Here is a 21,071-nt window from a genome sequence, read left to right as displayed (position 1 = left end):
TAAATTTTGAAAAAGGGGCCCCCATTTTCATTTTGTGCTGGAAATTATATAGCAGATCGTGTCCTCTCCTTGTAACTGGAGAAGATAACATCCATCTGCCTTGCGGGAATTATGGGAAGTGCCCTCACCAGTGTGTTTGTGTGCAGCCGTGGGGACTGGTGCTCACTCTCAGGAGAGGCGAGCAGCTGTGGTTCAGCAGGATGGGTCTGCTCACATTGGAGGTCCCAGGTTGGTCCCTAGGTCACCGAAAATAAGTAGGGCCCTTGAAGAGTGGTTGAACGAAGCCCAAAGAAACTAGGTCAGTGTCTCCTGGAACCATTCTATAAGTAATGCAGGTTGCAGGCAGGGCCAAAACTACTTTTTCCTGAGCATGCTAAACTTTTGAAATCATAGTCTAGTGATGAAATTATTCTTCTCCATTATACTTCTCCCCCACCCTTTCTGGTTTAATTACCATAAGGGACAAGGCGAGGGGTGGGGAACGAAAAGACCCCAGGAGAAAGAGGAAAGCCCCTTCTCAGGTCTAACAAAAGGACAGCTGAAAAAGCGGCCAGCCCCCACCTTCACCCGTGGTTTAAGGTCAGAGCTTGAAAGACCAGTAAGATCTGGCTTAGCACGAATGCAAGTTGGGTACATAGAGAAGTGAGGTTAGGAAAAGGGAACGATTCCAGGCCAAGGGAAGGAAGAAAAGGTGGAAGTGGGGTGGGTGAGTTTCCTAGCACCTTGAGCAATTAGCAGGTGTCCCCCTCCACCCCCCTAAAGTTAAGGCCACCCACCCCGCCTCAGTCTTTCATTTTGTCCAAGGACCACTACTCTCAGATTCGACCCAAAAGAGAGGGCGCCCGGCCGCAGCGAGCCGCAGCGGGCCGTCTCGGAGCCAGAGTGCGTTTCCTGCCCCTGGGAGGCTGCGGGGGTGGTGGGGAGGGGGGACCGCAGGCCAGCCTGCCCACTGCCGGAAAGCCCCGCGTCCGAGCCTGCGCCTGCGCCCTGCTCCCTCAGTCTGTGACTTTCGCTTTTCGATTTCCTCTCAAGCCCGCTCCTTCTTGCTCCCGGGCGGTTTCCCAGAAAGCACGTGGGGGTGGCTCTTCTGAGCATCTGGGTCCCTCCCGCCGCGCGCCGGCCCTGCTGTTTTGGGAAGTTTTCCAAGAGCTCGACACCGCCGCCTGCCCCAGTGCACCTCTGGGCAGGCGTTGGCTGCTCCCCGGAAAGCCCAGGACTTAAAAAGTGTTTGTGAGGGTGTTTATACTACAAATGTAATAGTGCTCATAGGCATTTTTTTTAGAAAAAGGAAAATTATAAAGAAGTAAACCACCACCCAGAAACACATTTTAAAATATTTTTCTTTCTCATCCTCTTTCTCTTCGTCTGTTTCCATGTATTTACATTTCTGTATATTTTTGCAGTACTGGAATAATACTACTTTTTCTATCCTGCATTTTAATTTAATTTTATACTTGGGTATTTTCCAATGTAACTAAATAGTCTTTAAAAGCATAACTTTGATATTTTATCATGAGAATCAGAAATCCAGAAAACTGCAGGGAATTTTAGAAACCCTTCGTTTCAATTCCGTTATATTACAGATTAACAAATATGGCTTACACTGATGAAGTGTAATTCCTATTAGATATTTAGGTTACCAGCATTACTACCAACATCAGAAAAAAAGTATGTCTGAAATGCAATATGGTTTCTGGGAGGAGAGGGGAAGTTTTAAAATATCTATTACTACAGGTTTTTTCAATCAGATTTGTAGCTGCTGTTTTGAAGTAGACCAAGGCCGTGAGGACAGAAGGCAGAGCTGGCGTCTGTCCTAGGTGTGTGGTGAGGACACACAGGATAGTGTACTCCTGGGGGTAAGAGATCCCTACAGAAAATATTTGGGGTGGGTTAATGGCAGTGGGCCTGCACCACTTGAGCCATTTTGTTTTAAAATTCAATAGTAGGATGCTTTGCTTCCCCAATAAGATCTGTATTAGTCATCTATTGCTACATAACAACCAAACTACCCCTATAACTCAGGGGGATAAAACAACAAGCATTTATCATTGCTTGGGAGTCTTGGGTCGTCTCTGCTTATAAACAGTTCTGCTTATTGTGGTCAGGCCACCTGATCTTGCCGAGGCTCCTTCGTATGCCTGAGGCCTAAACCCTGACAGCTTCGGGACTCGGTTATGGTCTGTGTGCCACCCTGTCCTGCAGCAGGCTGGTCTGACATGCCATGGAGACAGCATAGGGCTGAGTATGTAAGGCCCTTTGAGGCCTAGGCTCAGAATGACAAAGTCACAAAACTGTTGTATAATATTGGTTAAAGCAAGTCACAAGCCAGCCCAGATTCAAGGAGTGGAGAAATAGCCCCCAATTCCTGCTGGAAGGAACTGCAAAGTCACATTGCAAAGGGGTGTGGATACAGGAAAAAGAATAATGGGGTCATTATTGAAAACAATCTGCCAGGAGATACATTCTCATTTCTTATCATGAGAATGTGTAACTGATAATATCACTCTTTTTTGCCTTGGCTTGTAGGCAGCATTGTATTCTTTATATTTATTTTTCTAGTGATTGTAAATATAATTACATAAATACAACTGGGTACTTGGGAATAAAAGAAGAGATAAATGAAGAATAGGAATGAATGACAGTGTCTTCTTTTCTTCAAGCAAAAATAAATTTGCCCCAAATGGGAGGGCTGACATGGTTTCTGATTATCTTTCCACTGTAACATGATGTGAATTTATGAGTTACTCCAGTGCCTTCAATTCCTTATCATAAAATGTGGCTTCTAGACTCCTCACAGTCCTTGACTCTCCTTTGAATATATCCCAGTTCAGGCATGGCAAACGGTAAGTTTCATATTACCTGCCATTTCCGATTTATTGCTAGTGATCAGCTAGATGCAGTGCTGAGAACTATTCAGAAGGTGGGCACTGGCAGCAAAGAGTATTGTGTCATTTGCTATCTTTTTTTTTTTTTAACCCAAACACAGGTCTTTGAAACCATAAGTTGTATCCAGTTGGTTTCAACCCAGAGGGATTCTAGCCTGTTAAGGTAATTTAGAATTTTGATTCTGTTGTCTATTAATTAATTGGTCAGCTATTTCAGTGCCAGAATAAAAAGGTCACAGTGATTTACAACACTGACAAGCAAACACATCTCACCATCTCACTTATGTCTGCATGGATGGGCTGCAGCAGTTTTGCTCCAAGTGGCAGGTTCAGGGGGGCTCCACACATCTCCCCATCCAGGACTCTGGCTGGAGGAGCGGCAGCTGCCTCAGCCTGCTGTATCCTAGCGCAGGGAAGAAGCACACAAAAACAAGTTGGTCACACAGTACAAAGTCTCAGGCCGGGAGGTATATCACATCTGCTCACATTCGTTTAGTCAGAGCAAGACACACAGCCAAGGCCATTCAATGCAAAGGGAGGCGCACTCCACTCTTACTAAACCATGGCAAGGAGTGAGAGGGAAAGAACAAATGTGAAAAATAAAATAGTCTGCAAGACATGGTCTAAGCTATGAGATGGGGGGCCAAAAATGGAATTTATTAAATTGTGTATTTATTCTTACATGTTTAAACTTCAGTCACATTCCAAGCACTCTCCAATTGATGCAATATACTTATCAAGAAGTTTTTTCCCCCACTGCTCAAAACAGTTTTTGAATTTGTTGACTTTGATGCTTTCTAGCACTTCTGCGGTTTTTTTATTTTGACCTCTTCCATATCAGCAAAATGCCTTTGAGGACTTTTTTTATGTGGGGAAACAAAAAAAAGTTGCTTGGGGTGAGATCAGGTGAGTAGGGAGGGTGGTAAATGGGGGGTTATGACATTTTTGGTCAAAAACTGCTGAACACTCAGCATGGCATAGGCAGGTACAGTGGTAAATCACCCATCATAAAATGGGCAAATGCTTTGAAAGAGTCTTCAAAAGAAATTCCTTGAAGTTGAATGCGGCCTCTCACAACAACACCAGCTGGTACACTGATACAGATGGGTTTCTAGAACACTCACCTCCTGGGGGAAGCCTGTACTACAAGGGGCCCTCCCTCCAAAAGATAATTCCAGTATTCTGGGGATCCCCCGTGTATTTTTTCTTGATCTGTGTGTCCTTTTGCAATGTTGACATATTTGGTATAGAGATATAGCTTCCCAAGCTGACTCTTTGAAGGGGGCCATATTTGGGTCTGTCATTTCTGGATTTCTAGTTTTTTTGTTTAATTTTTTAATTATTTTTTTATTTGATTGCTTTTTAAGCAGTCAATATGTTAAAGAATCAACTTAATAAAATACATATAGTTTGCCCTCCAGGAACTTTGAATCTTGGAGACATAAGACTTTAGACACTTTAGAAACCATACTATAAAGGAGTGTGTAATGGCTGTCAGCACAGAGACACCTACTTATCACATTATTTCAGAGACCAGGTTGGTCACTACAGGTTGAGGTGGTACCAGAAGGAGAATGTAGGATTTAGGCTTAGTTTTTAAAGTTGTTTAGGGATTTGATAAGCAAAGGGAGTAAGGACTCACCATTTGGTATGTGCAATACTTGCCGGTAGTATGGGCAAAGGGGCAGAAACGGGAAAATTAAAAGCATGAGGGGAGAGCAGGGGATAGAGTTTAGTTGGGTAATGGGACAATGGGAGACAAGGCTGGAAAGAAAGATAGGGACATTCTGTGGAGGATCCAGAGTACCAGACCAAGTTTGTGTTTATCGTAAGTGCAATGAGAGTTGTCAAGGCTTTTGAGCAGAAAATGACTGTAATTGTGGTGTTTTAGAGAATTTAATTTGGAAAATATAGTGGAGGGGAAAGGGACAGGAAGTAGGTAGTCCACCTGGTGTCTATTGCAACATTCCAGTTCTCAGGCGATGAAGGCCTATAACAGAGTATTGTCAGCGGTGGTAGAACTAAGGAGGATAAAGGCATAGGGAAGCAAGCATCCATAGAAGTTGATGACAATCAGAATGTGGAGAGTCAAAGAGAGACAACCTGTTTGTGGATGTTAATATTATTTAGTTCACCCATCAATATTGCAGCTAATCTCTGTGCAGGTTTTACAGTGCCAGAAAAAAATATTTTGAACATATTATCTACCTTTCTTGGAATCAGCTTTTCTCAAACATTGTCTGGGCCTTTAGTGCAGGTGAGTAGGAGGGGAAGGGCTCTTTTTGATAGCCTAGCACCTCTTTTTCACAGAAGGTTGCTACTTTGGTACCAAAGGTCATTGCTATCATCAGCTCAGTACTGGCTTTGTGAGGTTAAACATGTGACAAGAAGGAGTCCGCAGATGTGAGAAGAGGGGGAAAAAACTATAATAGATACACGTATAAGCAGAACCCTGGGAAATGATTTGATCCTTTTCCTACCCAAGTTGGCTTATTATTCAAGGTCTGATTTAAATTTCATCTACCTGAAGGAAACAATTTATTTTATGGGCATACACTCCAAGAAGACCTAATCTAGGCTTTCCTCAAGGGATACCTACCAGGAGAAGTGGCATTTAAGCTGAGACTTTAGCTGAGACATAAAAGATAAGTTAGCCAGCCAAGAAGCTGGGGGAGGGGAACTTTGACTCAAGGGGCTTTCCAAATGGAGAACTGCTGGTGAGAGGGCCCTGAGTCTGGGGAAAGAGCTTGGCGTATTCGAAGAACAAAAGTGCTGAAGTAAGAAAAGGAAAGAGTGGCACAAGATAGGGTTAGAGAAAATGATAGGGGAACCAGGATTTTGCTATGTAGGGTATATTAAGAAATTTGGATTTTATGAGAAAAACCATCAGAGGATTTTAGGTTGACAAACACAGATGTACTTTGTCGGGGGGCTTTAACGCAGCCCCCCAGGTTCCACCACGGATGAAGAAAAAGACTACCAAAACATGATCTGCTTGGGGAGGAAAGGTGGCCGCTTCTCTCAAGGGGAGAAGGGCCCAGAGCCTCTCTCTCCAGGAGGTTTTATTAGGTTCATTTGCATAGGAATACGGATAAAGCTCATCAATCATTGTCAGCCAGTAAGGGTTAAACAATACATGATTTACAGAGAACTCTGAGGGCTTATTCTGAGTTACAGCCAATTAGTTAGAGGGCCATAAAACTTTAGGCGCCAGACTCATCTCAGGTCTGGACCCTTATCTCTTAAACTGAGGGTACAAATTAAGTAGGTTTCACAGGAATGTATGTATTTTTCTTAGGCCTGATTCCCCTGGGAATCCGCCCCTCCCAGCACAGGACTGCACTGCCCTCTGTTATTGCTTCAGGCTTAAGTCAGGCAAGGGAAGTAAGGCAGCCAAGAGATTAGGAGACTTCTTGCAGACAGAATGAGGACTCAGGCTATTTCAAAGCTGAGGGGTGAGGGTCCATCACCCCCTTTTTCCACAGCCCCCCCGAGCCCTTCCCTGCGGGCCTCTTCCGTGACCAGAGCCTGTCTTAGGCTGATCCTACCTTGAGGATTCTTACCCGTCATTGGCTAACTGGCCAAGCTCAGGGCCAAGCAAGGTGAAGTGGGCAGAAGTGGCACTTCTGCCAGGGAGACAAGCTTTGTCTCTTTAGTGGCTTATGGTTCCAACTCTCACTCAGCCTTAACCATGAGGGGTTACAGTCTCTGAAACCAGGCAGGGCGGTTCCCAACAGTACTTTCAATTAAAAAAAAAAAAAGAATTCATTCCAGCCTTGGCCGGGTGGCTCAATTGGTTGAGTGCTGTCCCATACACCAAAAGGTTGTGGGTTCAATCTCCAGTTAGGGGCACATACCTAGTCTGCAGTTTGTATGCCTGGTCTGGGAGCATATGCGAGGCAACCTATTGATTGATGTTTCTATCACATTGATGTCTGTCTGTCTGTCTCTTTTCCCCTCTGACCCCTTTCTTCTCACTCTAAAGTCAATAAACACATCCTTGGGCCAGGATTTAAAAAAAAAAATCACTCAAACTGCTGTAGCAAATATGGATTAAAAGAAAGTTAAAAGCTGAGTTGAGGCAGCTATTTGGAAATGTATCACAATCATTCAAATGAGAGAAAAGGGGAGATGGCATAAGCGATGGAGAGAAGTGGTAAATCTTGAGAAATATTTAGAAGAAAGAATCAAACAGGACAGAGTGTGACACTTGAAGGAGAAGGCAATGCTAAAAAATGATCCCTAGCTTTCCAGCATGTGCCATTCGTATAAAAAGGGCAGGTTTGAGAAGAAAGATGTAGAGTTAATTCTTAACTAGTTTGCAGAGCTTACCAGATGTCCAAGTAGAGAGTCAAGTTAGGGGTTGTGTATGTGGGTGTAGAGCTCGAGGAGAGGTGTGAACAGGATATACACATAGAAGCCTTCCACACCTAGAAGAAAATTGGGAAAATGTGGGTGAGGTCATCACAAGATAGCATGAGAAGTGTTGGTAAAGCTGACCAATATCTGGACTCTGACCAGTTGGACAGTACAGGTGGAGCAAGAGATGGAGAAAGAATGCCTGAGAGGAAGGAAGAAGCAAGGAGGATGTGTCATTATGGCCAAGAAACAAGTGTTAAATAATGGAGGCATCAACTGTGCAGGTTTCTGATCGTTCAAGTAGGTGAGGACAAGAAAAGCATCCGCTGGGTTTAGCTACACGGAGGCCGGCTGCTAAACTGAACTTCTAGAATCACAATATCCTCAGCCTCAGGTTCTCAGATATGGGGTACTAATGCAGGGATCTCCAAGCTGGTCTTCCTTTTCCGTTGCTCTCTAGGATGTGTAAACACAACTGTAAATCAGCCAGTTGCAACACGGAGCTGAGCCACACGTCACTCGTGCGTGGTTTCTGCCCAGAGGCTAAGGAAGGACCCAGCGGACTGGATGTTCAGTGGCTGCGGGGGGGAGGCAGTGCATCTGCGGAACAGCCGCGTTCGATTGGCTGAGTGCTGGAACGGTGATTGGTCCAGGAGGAGGAGGCGGGGCTGCCGGCAAACTTTTTCTTCCTGCTGGTAGTTTCGTTTTCCTCCGTGGAGTCTGCGGAGAGGTGCGGCTGCACCCGGAACAACATCCATCAGACCCCAGACCTAGGACACATAACCTGGTGTACCCGGGAGAGGCAGCACCACCGCTCCTTCGCCCTTCCCTGCTCCACCCAGCGTGCAGAGTGAGTGAGCCTGAGGTTCCGGGTGCCAGGGTGGGATGGACCTGATCAGCGCCCCTGGGGCTGGGTCGCTGGACACCGGGCGAACGCGGGCTTTGCAGTGCTGTCAGGTTAATCTGTCATCCCGGCAACAGTGTTTCCAGAGTATCCCAGTATCCCAGGTGCTCTTCTCGGTGATGGCACGGTTGCTTCTGCCAGTCGTGCTCTGGCAGTAGAGATGTCTTGTGAAATACAATTATCCCCCAGAAAACACTGCATCTCCCCATCTCCTACTGTCACGATTCCCTCCTTCCGGCCCCTTTCCACTATAGTCACGCTTCCTAACTTTGGCAGAAAGTTTTTATTTGCTGTGTTACACCCCTGGAGAACTTTGTAGGTTAGAAGTTCGGATCCTGTGCATGCACACCCAGTAGTCCTGACACCTGAGGTGCTGTGTGTAGCTGTTGTTTAGGTTGAATCCCCAGCCCCTTGCTGGGGCATAAGGTAACACAGGTCAGTTCATTCATGGAAATGAATGAATGATTACATGACTTTGGTTATATTATGTATCTACGTTTAAAGATGGAGGAGCTTAATATTTTCCTAGAATATAAAAGTGTATTTCCTCTCTCTTTGCAACTCCCCCCCCCCCACATGATACAATTAGTCTTAATAGTACCAGAGACTAGTCTGACTAGTACCGGAGAGTTTGGAGAGATGCATAGGTTGTGGTTGACGGTTCTTTGAATGTTGTTTGTATAGGTTGGAGATTTTTTATGGGATAGAAATTAGACTTGAGCATCCAGCATAAGCCAGTATGCAGCCATTGTTTAATGAGGATGCAGGACTCAAACTTGTTAGGCCATAACATGGTTTGACCTTTACTTTCTTTTGCAATCTGAAATATACTAGATTTTCATTTCTTTTTAGCTAACAGAGTTTACAATTTTATTTTCACATTTCACAATAGAAATGAAAAAAAAATTTTTTTTGTCCCACTACTCCCCTCCAAAACTATTCTCTCTTTGACAGGAAAAGGGAGTGAGTCTTCCTTGTCACGCTATTAGGAAACACTCAGAGTCACAGTACCACACTCTCCTGGTGAACTAGAAAAGTCATGGAAAACTGACAGAAAGAGGCTCCCTTCTCACCTTATCTGTCTGGTCAAGTCATTCCTGGCCGAGTGGGCACCATCATGGGATGGGCAGGAGGTCTCATCACTGGGGGCCCAGGCATCATGGGCATGTGCCCTCCCATAGGTGGCCTCATTCCAGGAGCGGGTCCCACAGGCATCATCCCAGAAGAGGAGGGCCCATCATTGGCATCATGGGAGGGCCCCCATATGGGGTGCTGGCATCATTCCAGGGCGAGGAGGATCCAGGAGACTGGGGGGAGGTATTGCCCCGGCAGGAGGGGGAGCAGAGAACGGAGTGGGAGGTATCTTTCCTTGCTGAAATGCTGAAATGCTGCGGTTGTCTTTTTGTCGATAAGGCTCTGAGCCTGCTCCTCCATCCATTTCTGGTAGTAATCTTTCACGTTCTCTTTGGGTTTCCTGCCACTGCAGTGAGTCTTTCTCACGGACAGAGAGTCATGGGTGAGGTTTGTATCGCAGTAGTCACAATAAAACTTGGGCATGTTGTCCTGCAGGCCGTTGGCCACTGGGTTCTGCACCACCGGAAGAGATGCCTAGATTTTCATCTTTAAAAAAGATTTTATTTATTTATTTTTAGAGAGAGGGGAAGGGACAGAGAAAGAGAGGGAGAGAAAAATCAATGTGCGAAAGAATCATCGATCGGTTGCCTCTTGCCAGCCCCCAACTGTGGACCTACTGGCAACCCAGACGTGTGCCCAAACCAGGAATCCAATTGGGGACCTTTTGGTTTGTGGGACGAAGACCAGCCCATTGAACCACACCAATCAGGGCTGACATATACTAGATTTTCAATTCAACAAACTATTATTTAGTGCATTATATGTGCAGGACATAGTCCAAGGAGCAGAGGATTTTTTAAAGTCCTTGCAACTCGGGAGCCTATAGCATTCCGGGGAGAATCACAGAGCTTTATGAGGAAGACGGGTAGTGACGCTCTGGTAGAGGTACAAAAGTCAATGAGGTGTAAGTCGAGGAAAGCTCAATTGTCTCTGGTAAGGGTCAGGAAGCTTTATGGAAGAAGGGGCATTTGAACCTACCTTTAAGTACTGGTAGGATTTAGAGAGCCAGAAATTTGTGGGGAGACTATTTTGAAGAGTGATGACAGCTGGAGTGAAGCAGAAATGTTGAGTTTAGCCAAAACCCCAGAGATGATAATTTGGTGATGGGGTTGCTTTGTTGACAGATCAAAATAGGTCAGCATGGAAATCAGCATAAGAAGGGCAAACTGTAGCAGTTTTGATCAAAAGAGTGATGTTATCCAACCTGTGTGCCGAGGAATGCTGGATTGGGAGATAATACTGGAGGCAGGGAGATAGGAAATCTTGGGACTAGGGGGGAAGGAGGCAGCCTGAAAGTTGGGATTTGAGCCAGGTAATTGGGGGACAGTCATACCAATCCCTGTGTTAGTAACACATTTTGTAAGAAATTAAGATTGATTCTAGTTTTGTTAGCATGACTTTATTTACTGCCTGCTCTGTGCCAGTTGCTGTGCCTGAACTACTTCATCCAGTCTTAACCTGTTGATTGGGAAAGTGAGTCATCTGAGGTCACTTGCCTAACAGAGCTATTGCAGCCTCCTCTGGCAGACCCTCCAGACAGCCTGTTTGCTTTAGGCAAATCTTTATTAGAAACTTCTGCTCACATACAATAAATTTGAAGTGAAAATCAAATTGCTACAGAAAGTGCCAAAAGAGTGGGCTTGGTTCCATTTCTACTGGAATTCGTGATGGTGACTTGCTTTGTATTCCCACCACACCCTTATCTTCCTTTGGAAGGAGATTTGTAGAGATGTGAGTTCATCATGCTCATATGTGCTCACCAGCAAGTGTTCATACATTCTTACAAGCCCCGCTTGAAACTCCAGACCCCTTCCTCAGAGGCCTTGACAGGACAACGTTCACTTATATTCACTCTGAATATTCAGACGTGCCTGATGAAAATCCTAAATTATGCCATGGGGAGGGGAGGCTCTTAGTTTTCCTAATGAATTTTAGGACCTCCTTAAATTAGGTTTTTGTTTTAATTTTTAAACTTCAGAATTGCTATGTAAAAATTGACTTACAATTATCCAGAGATAGTATTACTTTATCCTTTCAATTACATTTAACCATGTTGTTTCAATCTTTAAAAGTTATTACTGAAATTTAAGACTTTGTGCCAGATTTATTGTTTGCAGTTGGCAAAGAAGAAATTATATCTCTTTTAAAAGGTATAAAACAAAAATAATTCATTTTACACTATGAATCATAATAAAATACCAGTTTTAAATTTTTGGAGTTAAATTATAAATGTACTGAAATTTGTAAGAGAACAATTTTGGGAGAGTTCTTACTTTTTATCCTAAAGTAAATTAAATAGTGTTTTCCATTTATTTGTTTGATAAAAGTGCAGATTCATTTTAAAGACGTATTTATTGAACACTGTTTTGGGGATACACCAGTGAACAACACCCCCTGCTCCCGAAAATGCTTTTTTTTTCATGTGAGGAAAACAGACAGTAATCAAAATATAAAAGAAAATATATGGTAAGCTAGATAGTGGCAAATGCTATGGAGAAAAATGTATCAGGAAGAGGGTCAGCGTTTTCCAGGTGAGAGGTGGTGTCTGTTTAAATAAGTTAGCCAAAAAAGGCTTCCATGATAAGCTGATTCTAAGCAAAGACCTGAAGGTGTGTTTCCTGGGATAGAAAAAAATATTGACTCCAAAACTCAATTAAAAAAAAACAGGCATTAGACTATAGACACTATTTAAACCCTACAGTTCAGAAACAAATTATGTTTTGGATTAAGCAAGGTATTTAAAAGAAGCACAGTGCTAAATATTCCTTCTTTGGAGCTGTGGATGTCCATTCGTGATCTCTGTTCTGTTTTCCTACAGGATGTCCCAGTGGTATGAGCTTCAGCAGCTTGACCCCAAATTCCTGGAGCAGGTTCACCAGCTCTATGATGACAGTTTTCCCATGGAAATCAGACAGTACCTGGCACAGTGGCTAGAAAAGCAAGACTGGTAAGGAAAACTCACTTGACAGAGGCTGAAGTTTTTCTGTGCTTTTAAAATAAGTTGTCGATTAAGTGACTTGGAGCCACATTGACTAGATGAATCTCATCAGTGGCCATTGGGATTATCTGTCACAGAAAAGAGTGTTGATTTGAAAAATGGCATGGGTCTCTACAAAGCCAAATACATTAGTCATTAAGCCCTTCTATGCAGTTTTGTTGATTTCATTATGATACATACTCCCACATGCTTTGGAGAAGTTACATAAATGCTGACACCAATTATTTTTCCAGTTAGGATCCAGGCAATAGAAAGAAATAAGTTAAAAGAAATAATTAAAGCTAAGTTATGGTAAAATATTGATTAGAAAGATGAAGAGGTAATAATATTCAGAGACTAGCTCTTAAAACTGATATATGTCCTGTTTTAAATTAATTGGTTGCTAATTGCAATATTTTCAACATTCTGAAAGTATTTGATGTAAAACACGAAGTCCCCTAATGACGTTTCCCTTCCAGAGATGATCACCATTAACAGTTTTGTGCACAGCCTTGGCATTCTGGAATTTTTCATGCAACTGTATGTAATAGAAATATTGTACAAACTGTTGCTAAAAGCAATGTCAATTTCAAAAGAAGGAAATAAAGTCTAAGAAAACACTTGAAATTACTTTTAATAATTTCAGCATGGAAAACAATGATTATTTTTTTCTGTTTAAAATAGTACCTAGGAAGGTGAAGGGATTAGCCAAAGAACATGTATGCATAATCCCCAGACACAGACAACAGTGTGGGGATGGCCAGAGGGAAGGGGGTGTGGGGAGTGGGTGGAGGTGGGCAAAGGTGGGTAAATGGGGACATCTGTAACAGTGACAACATAAAAATAAAGTTAAAAAAATAAAATAGTAGCTAAATGAAATTTGTAAATTTTAAATCTAGGGAACATGCCGCCAATGACGTCTCATTTGCTACCATCCGTTTCCATGACCTCCTATCGCAGCTGGATGATCAGTACAGCCGCTTTTCTTTGGAAAATAATTTTTTGTTGCAGCATAACATTAGGAAAAGCAAGCGTAATCTTCAGGTATGACCTGGGTTTTGTGTTTTAGTTGGAATGCTCCCATGTGTGCATAAGAGAGTTTTTTTATTCAGCAAATACTATTGAGCACACACTCACTGATATTTAGAAAAGTTAGAGACTATAAATAAACTCCTTTTATGTGGCGAATATTTTAGAACATAAATAAAATGCCAGTTCACGTTGTGAACACGTAAGGGATTTTTAGGTTTAAGTGTATCACTTCTTCGGCATCAATAATCCTGAGGAAAATGGGATGTTATAAACTTGTTTTACTAAAAGTTGTCAATTTTTAAAACAAAGAAAATGGGTTACATTTTAAGAGCAGTGAGCTGTAGTAACATGTCAAAGCTCAAAGAAACTTTAGTGATGAGTCCATCCTAAGTCTTTGGTGTACAGATGGAGAATAAGTCCAGAAAGCTTTGACGTCCCTAAAGCCCAGTAGTGCATTGGTGAATTGGAATGAGAACCTGCCCCCCCAGGCCCCCGCTCCTTGCCTTGCTTCTGGTGGAGTTGCCATGCAAGGGAAAGTCAAAGGGAGTTCCAGGCAGGAAAGAATGTGCTATGGAGGTTTGGGATTACTTCAAAAGTACTCCCAGTGTTCTTTAAGTCTGGCTACCATATTTATTTTGGTATGAATGGAACTTTCCTGTTTTAATGGAGGTGAACACTGTTGTTTTGCTTTATACAACACAACCAAACTGTTCAATTTAGGAATTAGAAGTTTGTTTTTTTTTCTGTGAAGGTATCTAGGATTTCATAATACCAATGAATGGGGAAGTCAGATTAACTTTACAAAAATTTGTTCTCCTATAGGCTTTGCTTGAATATACCTGTTATAAAAAGCCATGATTGCCAGTGTTTTGCAAACTAGGTTTTCCAAGAACACAGAAAAACTGAGAATATCTTTGGTCTAATCCAAAGCAGAGACTAGACGTTAAATCTATTGAGAAATATCATGGATAATTTTTGTATCATTTGTATGGACTCAAGATCCTAACAAAAGATAATTGGACTCAAGAACAATAGGAATTAAAAATATTGTAGAAATCACATATAAAAATACTTGGTTTTAAAATCAAGAAGTAATTGAGGTACCTGTACTTAATTGGACAGTTAGAGCAGTTTTGGTCATAATTTGTGAAAAGAATATTTTGATTTTACCAAAAATAACCTCGGTAGAATTTAATAAATGCGAGATGAAGTTTCTCAGTAAATATGAACAAGTTCATTTCAATTGATAATACGTAGTGGTTTAAACTTTCTGATATTGAATTAGTTTTGCTCTAACAACCCATACACAGGATAATTTTCAAGAAGACCCCATACTGATGTCTATGATCATCTACAGCTGTCTGAAGGAGGAACGGAAAATTCTGGAAAATGCCAAGAGATTCAGTCAGGTATTTTTGTTTTCGAATTGAACACTGAAGATAATAATTCAATAAAAATTTGTTTATTTATCCAACAAATGTTACTGAGGTCCTGTTTAAGTCAATGGTGAGGAGTCCTCTGATTTTATAGCCCCAAGAAGGGGGGAAAATCAGAAGTAGAGATTTTATAGACCCAGGTTTCATGAAAGGACCCTAATCTAATGGAAGTCAATCTAATGGAGACAATGAATAAACACGATTTTTTCCGATAGTAATAATTGCTATGAAGATAATAAAGCAGGATACTGTGTAGACAGTAATGGAGCATCTGGGGCATGGGGTTATTTCTTTAGATCAGGGTAAGAAACTTCTTTGAGGTGCTGGAGCAGGAAAGGAGGCAGGCAGGCAGGCAGTGGGCCCTTGCTACTGACCAAGGGCTGGGAGGTGGGAGTGCACACAGTGGAGGTGGGCAGAAGTGGACGGATTCAGGTTATGTTTTGGACATGCTGCCAGTAGGGCTTATCCTGAAGGATCAGACGTGGGAGTGAGAGGACTGTAAGGTCAAGGATGGCTCTGATTTGTGACATGGGTTACTTGGAGATATTGTTTACTGAGCTGGGGAAGACATGAAGGGGAAAGAGGCAGTGATTTTTGCAGGGTACAACAGGTTTTTGGAGGAGAACAGGTAGATGGGAAAATCAAGAGCTTTGTTTTAAATAGGATTGTAATATTTGCTAAATTTCAAAGACATCCAAACAGTGAATGAGGCAGTTGTACTAACACAAGATTTTTTATCATGATTTGCTAAAGCTAATACAGATCTTCCTGGCGATCAAGTTCTAGCAGTTTTTTGAAGTTGGCATGGCACTTATTCATCCCCTTCTTGAGTGCTGGGGTGGCGGGAACAATCCAGCAGTCAGACAGTTGAGAAACCACTGTGGTATGGGCTGTTCTGGCTGAGACACTCCCAGTAAGCGGGGGAGTGTGCTGGAGTACACAGTGGAGTCTGTCCTGTGGGCAGTTCACTAACACATGACTGACAAAGTGGACCGTGAGGTGGGGGGAGAGAGAGAGAGAGAGAGAGAATTTAAGCAGTAGTGAATGCCATTCTACGTGCACTTCCTGGGCTTGTGCCTAGTCCTCGTGAATCTGCCTGCTCGCCAGGCATTTTGTCCTGTCTCTCTGTCACACAGAACACACCTTGCTGCACTGAGCATGTATTGTTTTTTCTAAACTCAAGCTGACTTGTCTGACTGGTACTAGCCTAGTGAACAAACGTGTGTATCAATGTGGAGGAAAAACTGAACGTATTGTCTTCTGAGAGAGGCAGCGTGCTTGCCTTGGCAGGCACCTGGGAGATTTGCAGCAGGAAATTTTCTTTTTTAAACAGATTTTTTTAAGTTTATTTTTTTTAAAGATTTTATTTATTTATTTTTAGAGAAGGGAAGGGAGGGAAAAAGAGAGTGAGAAAAACATCAATGTGTGGTTGCCTCTTGCATGCCCCCTACTGGGGACCTGGCTAGTAACCCAGGCATGTGCCCTAGACTGGGAATCGAACTGGTGACCCTTTGATTCACTCAATCCACTGAGTCACAGCAACCAGAGCAGGAAATTATTATGTGGGATTTTCATCTTAATAGCACCGCGTGTGATGGGCCACTCCTGTTTCTCATATAGACTCAAGAGGATAGCCGAGAATAGGGATGGCCAGAAGAATCGACTGTCCACTTTGGCACCCAGGTGTTTCTCTCCTCATAGTTGGTCCTGGGGCCCAGAGTCGGCATCGAGGGGCAGAGCAGATGCCTTCTCTCACAAATCAGCCCCGTCTGTGGGGTGCACTTTGGGTCTTGAGCACTTGTCAGCTTTGGAGAGGTTCATTTTAAGCCTCTCAGAGAACACCAGTGAACACCTTGGAGGAAGTTTAGTTGACTGCCCAGCTGAGAGCAAGAGAAGCAAGGCCATCTCGGGGTTTGAGGGAAGTTTTTGGATGTCTTGGGGTGTCTGGGAAATGGGAAAAGCACAATAGGTGCCTTCTTTCCAAAGCACTCAGCTGACTACTGTCTGGGAAAGTTAGAATTATTTCTTCACCATTTCCCCTCTTGTTGAGCTGATTACATTTTAATAATATATCTTTTAATCATACTGATATATGTATACAATGAATGATGTGATGTATTTTCTTCCAAATAATCTAGTTTAGGGGCCAGAGGAATAGCGAGACTGTAAATGAAACAAGAGTGTCCATGAATTGATAGTTATTAAAACCATGTGTAGAATACATAGGGATTCAAGAAATTCAATATATAGGAATTCAGTAAATTCAAGTGAAAACATGCAAAATTCAGAGCCAGTTTAGAGCATTTAAAGAGCATAGAATTATGTAGAAATGCTGGGATAGGAAGTACTATTTCCATTATTTTGGTTTTAATAGAAGTTTTGGAAAATATGTTTAAGAGAATACAAGTGTGGGCAAAAGTAGGTTTATAGTTGTGAATACACATAACAGTTTATTCTTGTATTATTATTTATTAATTATTGTATTATTTATTATTATTAATCTACCTTTGCCCAGCCCTATATTATATTATACACAGATACTTCTTAGTAAGCTATAAATGTTTTAGCTTACTGCTATTATTATAACACTAAGCATTCTTTTTTTTCCTCCTTCTTGTGGTGAAAGAGCTAGTTATATGTATAGACAAAAATCTAGGTCCATAGGGTTTACCAAAAGGGATGGTGATCATTTCTTTCAGGTGAAGTGGATCTAGGCTTCCCTTTGCTATTCCATCTTCATGGTCTTGGGTAACAACAGAGTTACCATATGCTGAGTGCTTATGTTGTAGCCCCTGTGCTAAGTTCTTTATATATATTTCATTTGAATAAATATTGTTGAAGGTAGATATTCTTATCCCTGTTTTATAGATGAGAAAACCAAGGTTTAGAGGTCAAGTACTTTGCTCAAGGCCACAGAACTAATATGGTTTGGAATTTAAACCTGGAATTGTCTGACTCTGAAGACCATTCATTGGAGAAGTCACTAAAACCTCTTTCCAGTTTTCTGATCTATGAGATGGGGTAGGAGGGCACTCTGACTGGGACTTCCAGCACCCCTTCGGTGCCTGTCACATACCCCCTGCCTTGGAGATCTGCTCGTTCAGTTGAAGAGCACAGCCTCCCTGAGTAGATTTTTCTTCCGGGGGTGTGTAAGTAACCGAGTTCTAGTCAAAACCCTCCTAAACCAGGTCTCTAAAGGTATAAGTGTGAAATGAGAAAATCAGAGCAGATGATGGCTAAGGTCCCTTCCAAATTTAATGTTTGATGTTTCTGTGGTTTCCTGATGTTTCCTGGTTTGTCAGTGAGTTAAAAAGTTCAAGACGTCCTGAAAGTAGTATCAGAGTCAAAAGTATAGAGTAGTCGAAATGATACTATTGTAATTTTTTAAGTGCATGATGGTAAGCAGCCACTTAACAGGTGGGAGTGGGGTAGGGGGATGGAGTGGGCAGTGAGAGGAAGGAGTAAGAATACCGAAGGGTTTTAGTAACTTGGATGGACTATGGCTTAAGTTTGAAGCAGGAGGCTTTTTATACCTTCACCTCAATCACCAGATTTTTCCACCAGGCATCTCCTCTTGTGACAGCAGGATGGGAATGTGGTAGATGAAATACAGCTGCATTCTTCCAACCGTGATTGGTTATTCCCCTGTTCACTAAGCTAACCTTTGATAGTTTAGGGAGGAGGGTGAGGAAGTTGGGATCCTCCAATGGGTGAAGTGTCCCAGCTGTTAGCAGAGCCCACAGGACACGGCGTCCACGTCCAGCTGGCTTAGAAAGTGACAACTTCAAAGATTTCCCTGCAGAGGCAGGAAGCCTTATGGGAGCTGCTAAGGTGACGGCTCATTCTGAATTCCCAGAGCAGCCCCATTTGTCCCTTAGAGACATGTGGTACCTGGGGATACCAATCATTTTCGTGTATTTCTAATATACAGTCTACACTGTATTGCATATGATTTGAGTTTGTGCTATTGCAGAGTATATAAAATGAAGGAAAACAATAAATGTTTTCTGTAAACAAAGAATAACTTTGATTTACCTAAGCCTAATAAAGATAGAACAAAAAAGGAAATTATAAACCAATTTTACTTATGAATATCAATGTAAAAATCAGAATCATAATTAAATATCATATTAAAAAAATAACATATCATGACCAAGTATAAGTTGATTTTGAGACTACAAGGGTAGATTGTAACAGGGTAGTTCATTAATGTATTTCATTATATAAAAAGATAGAGAAAAAGATAAAAAGCATATATTCATCTCTATCGATGCTGAAAAGGTCTGACAAAATCCAATACCCATCTCTGATTTAAAAAAAAAAAGCAAAACCCAAACATTCAGTAAAAAGGAAATGATGGATAGCTTTTTAACACATTAAAATATATATCTCTCAGTTCTAGATATAGTATCTTACTTAATTGGAAAACCATCATAAGTCAGGAGCACCACAACGATGTCCACTATTGCCACTGCTATTTAGCCCTGTGTTGGTGGTATTGGCCAATGCAATTAGACAAAAGAAAACCATTAGAAGCAGAAGAATTAAAAACATCTGCCCTGGCCAGTGGCTCTGTTGGGTCTCATATACCAACAGGTTGTAGGTTCAGTCCCTGTCAAGGCATGTATAGGAGGTAACTGATGGATGTTTCTCTCTCACATAGATGTCTCTCTCTCTCTCTCTCTCTCTCTCTTTCTCTTTCTCTCCCCCCCCCCAAATCAGTAAACATATCCTTGGGTGAGGATTAAAAACAAACACACAAACAAAAATCTCAACATCGTAAACATTGGTTCTTCCTGAATTAATTCATTCTCAATGTGATCCCAATAAAAATAACAAACTGTCTTCTGGAGTTATACACATTGACTCTGAAATTCATATGAGAAATAAACATGCAAGAATAACAAGGAAGCCTGTGGAAAAGACGAGTGATGAGATGGGACCACCCCCACTAGATATACTATAAACACTCCATAATTAGACATTGTTTACAGGGTTGAGCTTATGAAGAGAAAGACCAGTAGGAAGGAAGAGAAAACCTAGGTGTATATGGAAATTGATTTGATAAAGGTAGAAACTCAAAGCACTGGGGAAAATCGGAACTTTTCATTAAATATTAATACAAATGGATAGCCAATTGGAAAAAAAGTTGAAATTGGACCCATACTTCACATTAAGCATAGTAAATTTTAGCCGTTAAGATAGCTAAATGTAAAAATACTGAAACCATGCAAGTACTCGGGGAAAAATGGGTGAACTCTTTTATAAGCTGTCAGTAGGGAAAGGCTTTCTAATATGAAGGGAAATCCAGGTATAAAAAGAGAAAAGACTGATAAATGTGAATGTATAAAAACACCCACATAGAATCTGCTGGGCACCAGGTAAGATAGGTTGATGGGCACAGTTTTTGACATGGGAGGCTTTAACTATAAACAAAATTAAAATATTTCTGGAGTCTAATCTCTTGGAGAACAGGGTCTGTCTTGTTCTCTACTCTGTCACCTGGGCCTAGGACATTGCCTGACCTTGACTTAGTACCTGTAAGTGTATGCTACATGAGTAAATTAAGGAACACCATATGTAATAAACAAATAGGTACTGCTGTGTTTAAGTTTTCTGATTAACAGGAATGAGGACTAAATACTCCCAGTGAGTCTGGGCTGATATTCATTACAGCAGATATTCACTGAAGTCCTTTATAGCAGGGCTGTTATGCTTCTGAACCACCCGAGACCCTGTCAAAATGGGGTTTCTGATTTAGTAATCAGATTAGGGCCTGGGATTCTGCATTTCCAACAAGCTCTCAGGTGACAAGATGCTGCTAGTCTGGGGACCACACTGAATGGCATGCAAGGCTTTAGACAAATAAGTACAGGGTTAATAGGAATCTTGTCTACAGAATTTGAGGAACCCTGAAATAAATTCATATGTGGTGCCATGCAACCATATGAATCAATGGAAAATTTCAGAAGTACTGTTTGTTTATTTTAGACATGAACTGAGCCTAGTCTTTCTGTAGCGTTAACAGTTTGCCAGCATTTTCCAAGGCCTGGAGAATGGAGTCGTTTCTTATACTCATGTGGGAAGCCTGTGTAGGGAGGTTTTGGGAGGGCGCGGAGGTAGTGGGGAACACAGGGTACAGACTTGACTTTGGAGTGTTACCAGCAGGTAAATACATGAGAGGAAAGGACGACTGTTAACCATGTACCTCCCATCACAGGCTCAGTCGGGGAATATTCAGAGCACTGTCATGTTAGACAAACAGAAGGAACTTGACAGCAGAGTCAGAAATGTGAAGGACAAAGTTATGGTGAGTACTGAGTAAATGTATACATTTATTCTGT

At 41.9% G+C, this 21,071-nt stretch overlaps 1 protein-coding gene and 1 pseudogene across 2 annotated transcripts in view; one reads left to right on the top strand and one right to left on the bottom strand.

The window, feature by feature from the left end:
* Nucleotides 1-7,936: 7,936 nt before the first annotated feature.
* The window catches only part of STAT1 (signal transducer and activator of transcription 1), a 39,438-nt gene continuing 26,303 nt past the window's right edge, over nucleotides 7,937-21,071 (top strand). The window contains exons 1-5 of one of the 2 annotated variants that reach the window (XM_024563939.4): nucleotides 7,937-8,094; nucleotides 12,101-12,229; nucleotides 13,159-13,303; nucleotides 14,602-14,700; nucleotides 20,948-21,037. In XM_024563939.4, coding sequence (XP_024419707.1) covers nucleotides 12,102-12,229; nucleotides 13,159-13,303; nucleotides 14,602-14,700; nucleotides 20,948-21,037 — 462 coding nt within the window. In that variant the 5' untranslated portion in view covers nucleotides 7,937-8,094; nucleotide 12,101. The remainder of the gene's footprint in view (nucleotides 8,095-12,100; nucleotides 12,230-13,158; nucleotides 13,304-14,601; nucleotides 14,701-20,947; nucleotides 21,038-21,071) is intronic. The other variant, XM_024563940.4, reaches the window with a different exon arrangement.
* LOC112307782 (U1 small nuclear ribonucleoprotein C-like) lies at nucleotides 9,223-9,864 on the bottom strand (annotated as a pseudogene).

The sequence above is a fragment of the Desmodus rotundus genome, chromosome 2, assembly GCF_022682495.2.
Source record: "Desmodus rotundus isolate HL8 chromosome 2, HLdesRot8A.1, whole genome shotgun sequence".
In the NCBI taxonomy this organism is placed as follows: domain Eukaryota; kingdom Metazoa; phylum Chordata; class Mammalia; order Chiroptera; family Phyllostomidae; genus Desmodus; species Desmodus rotundus.
This window is presented reverse-complemented; position numbering and strand designations above follow the sequence as displayed.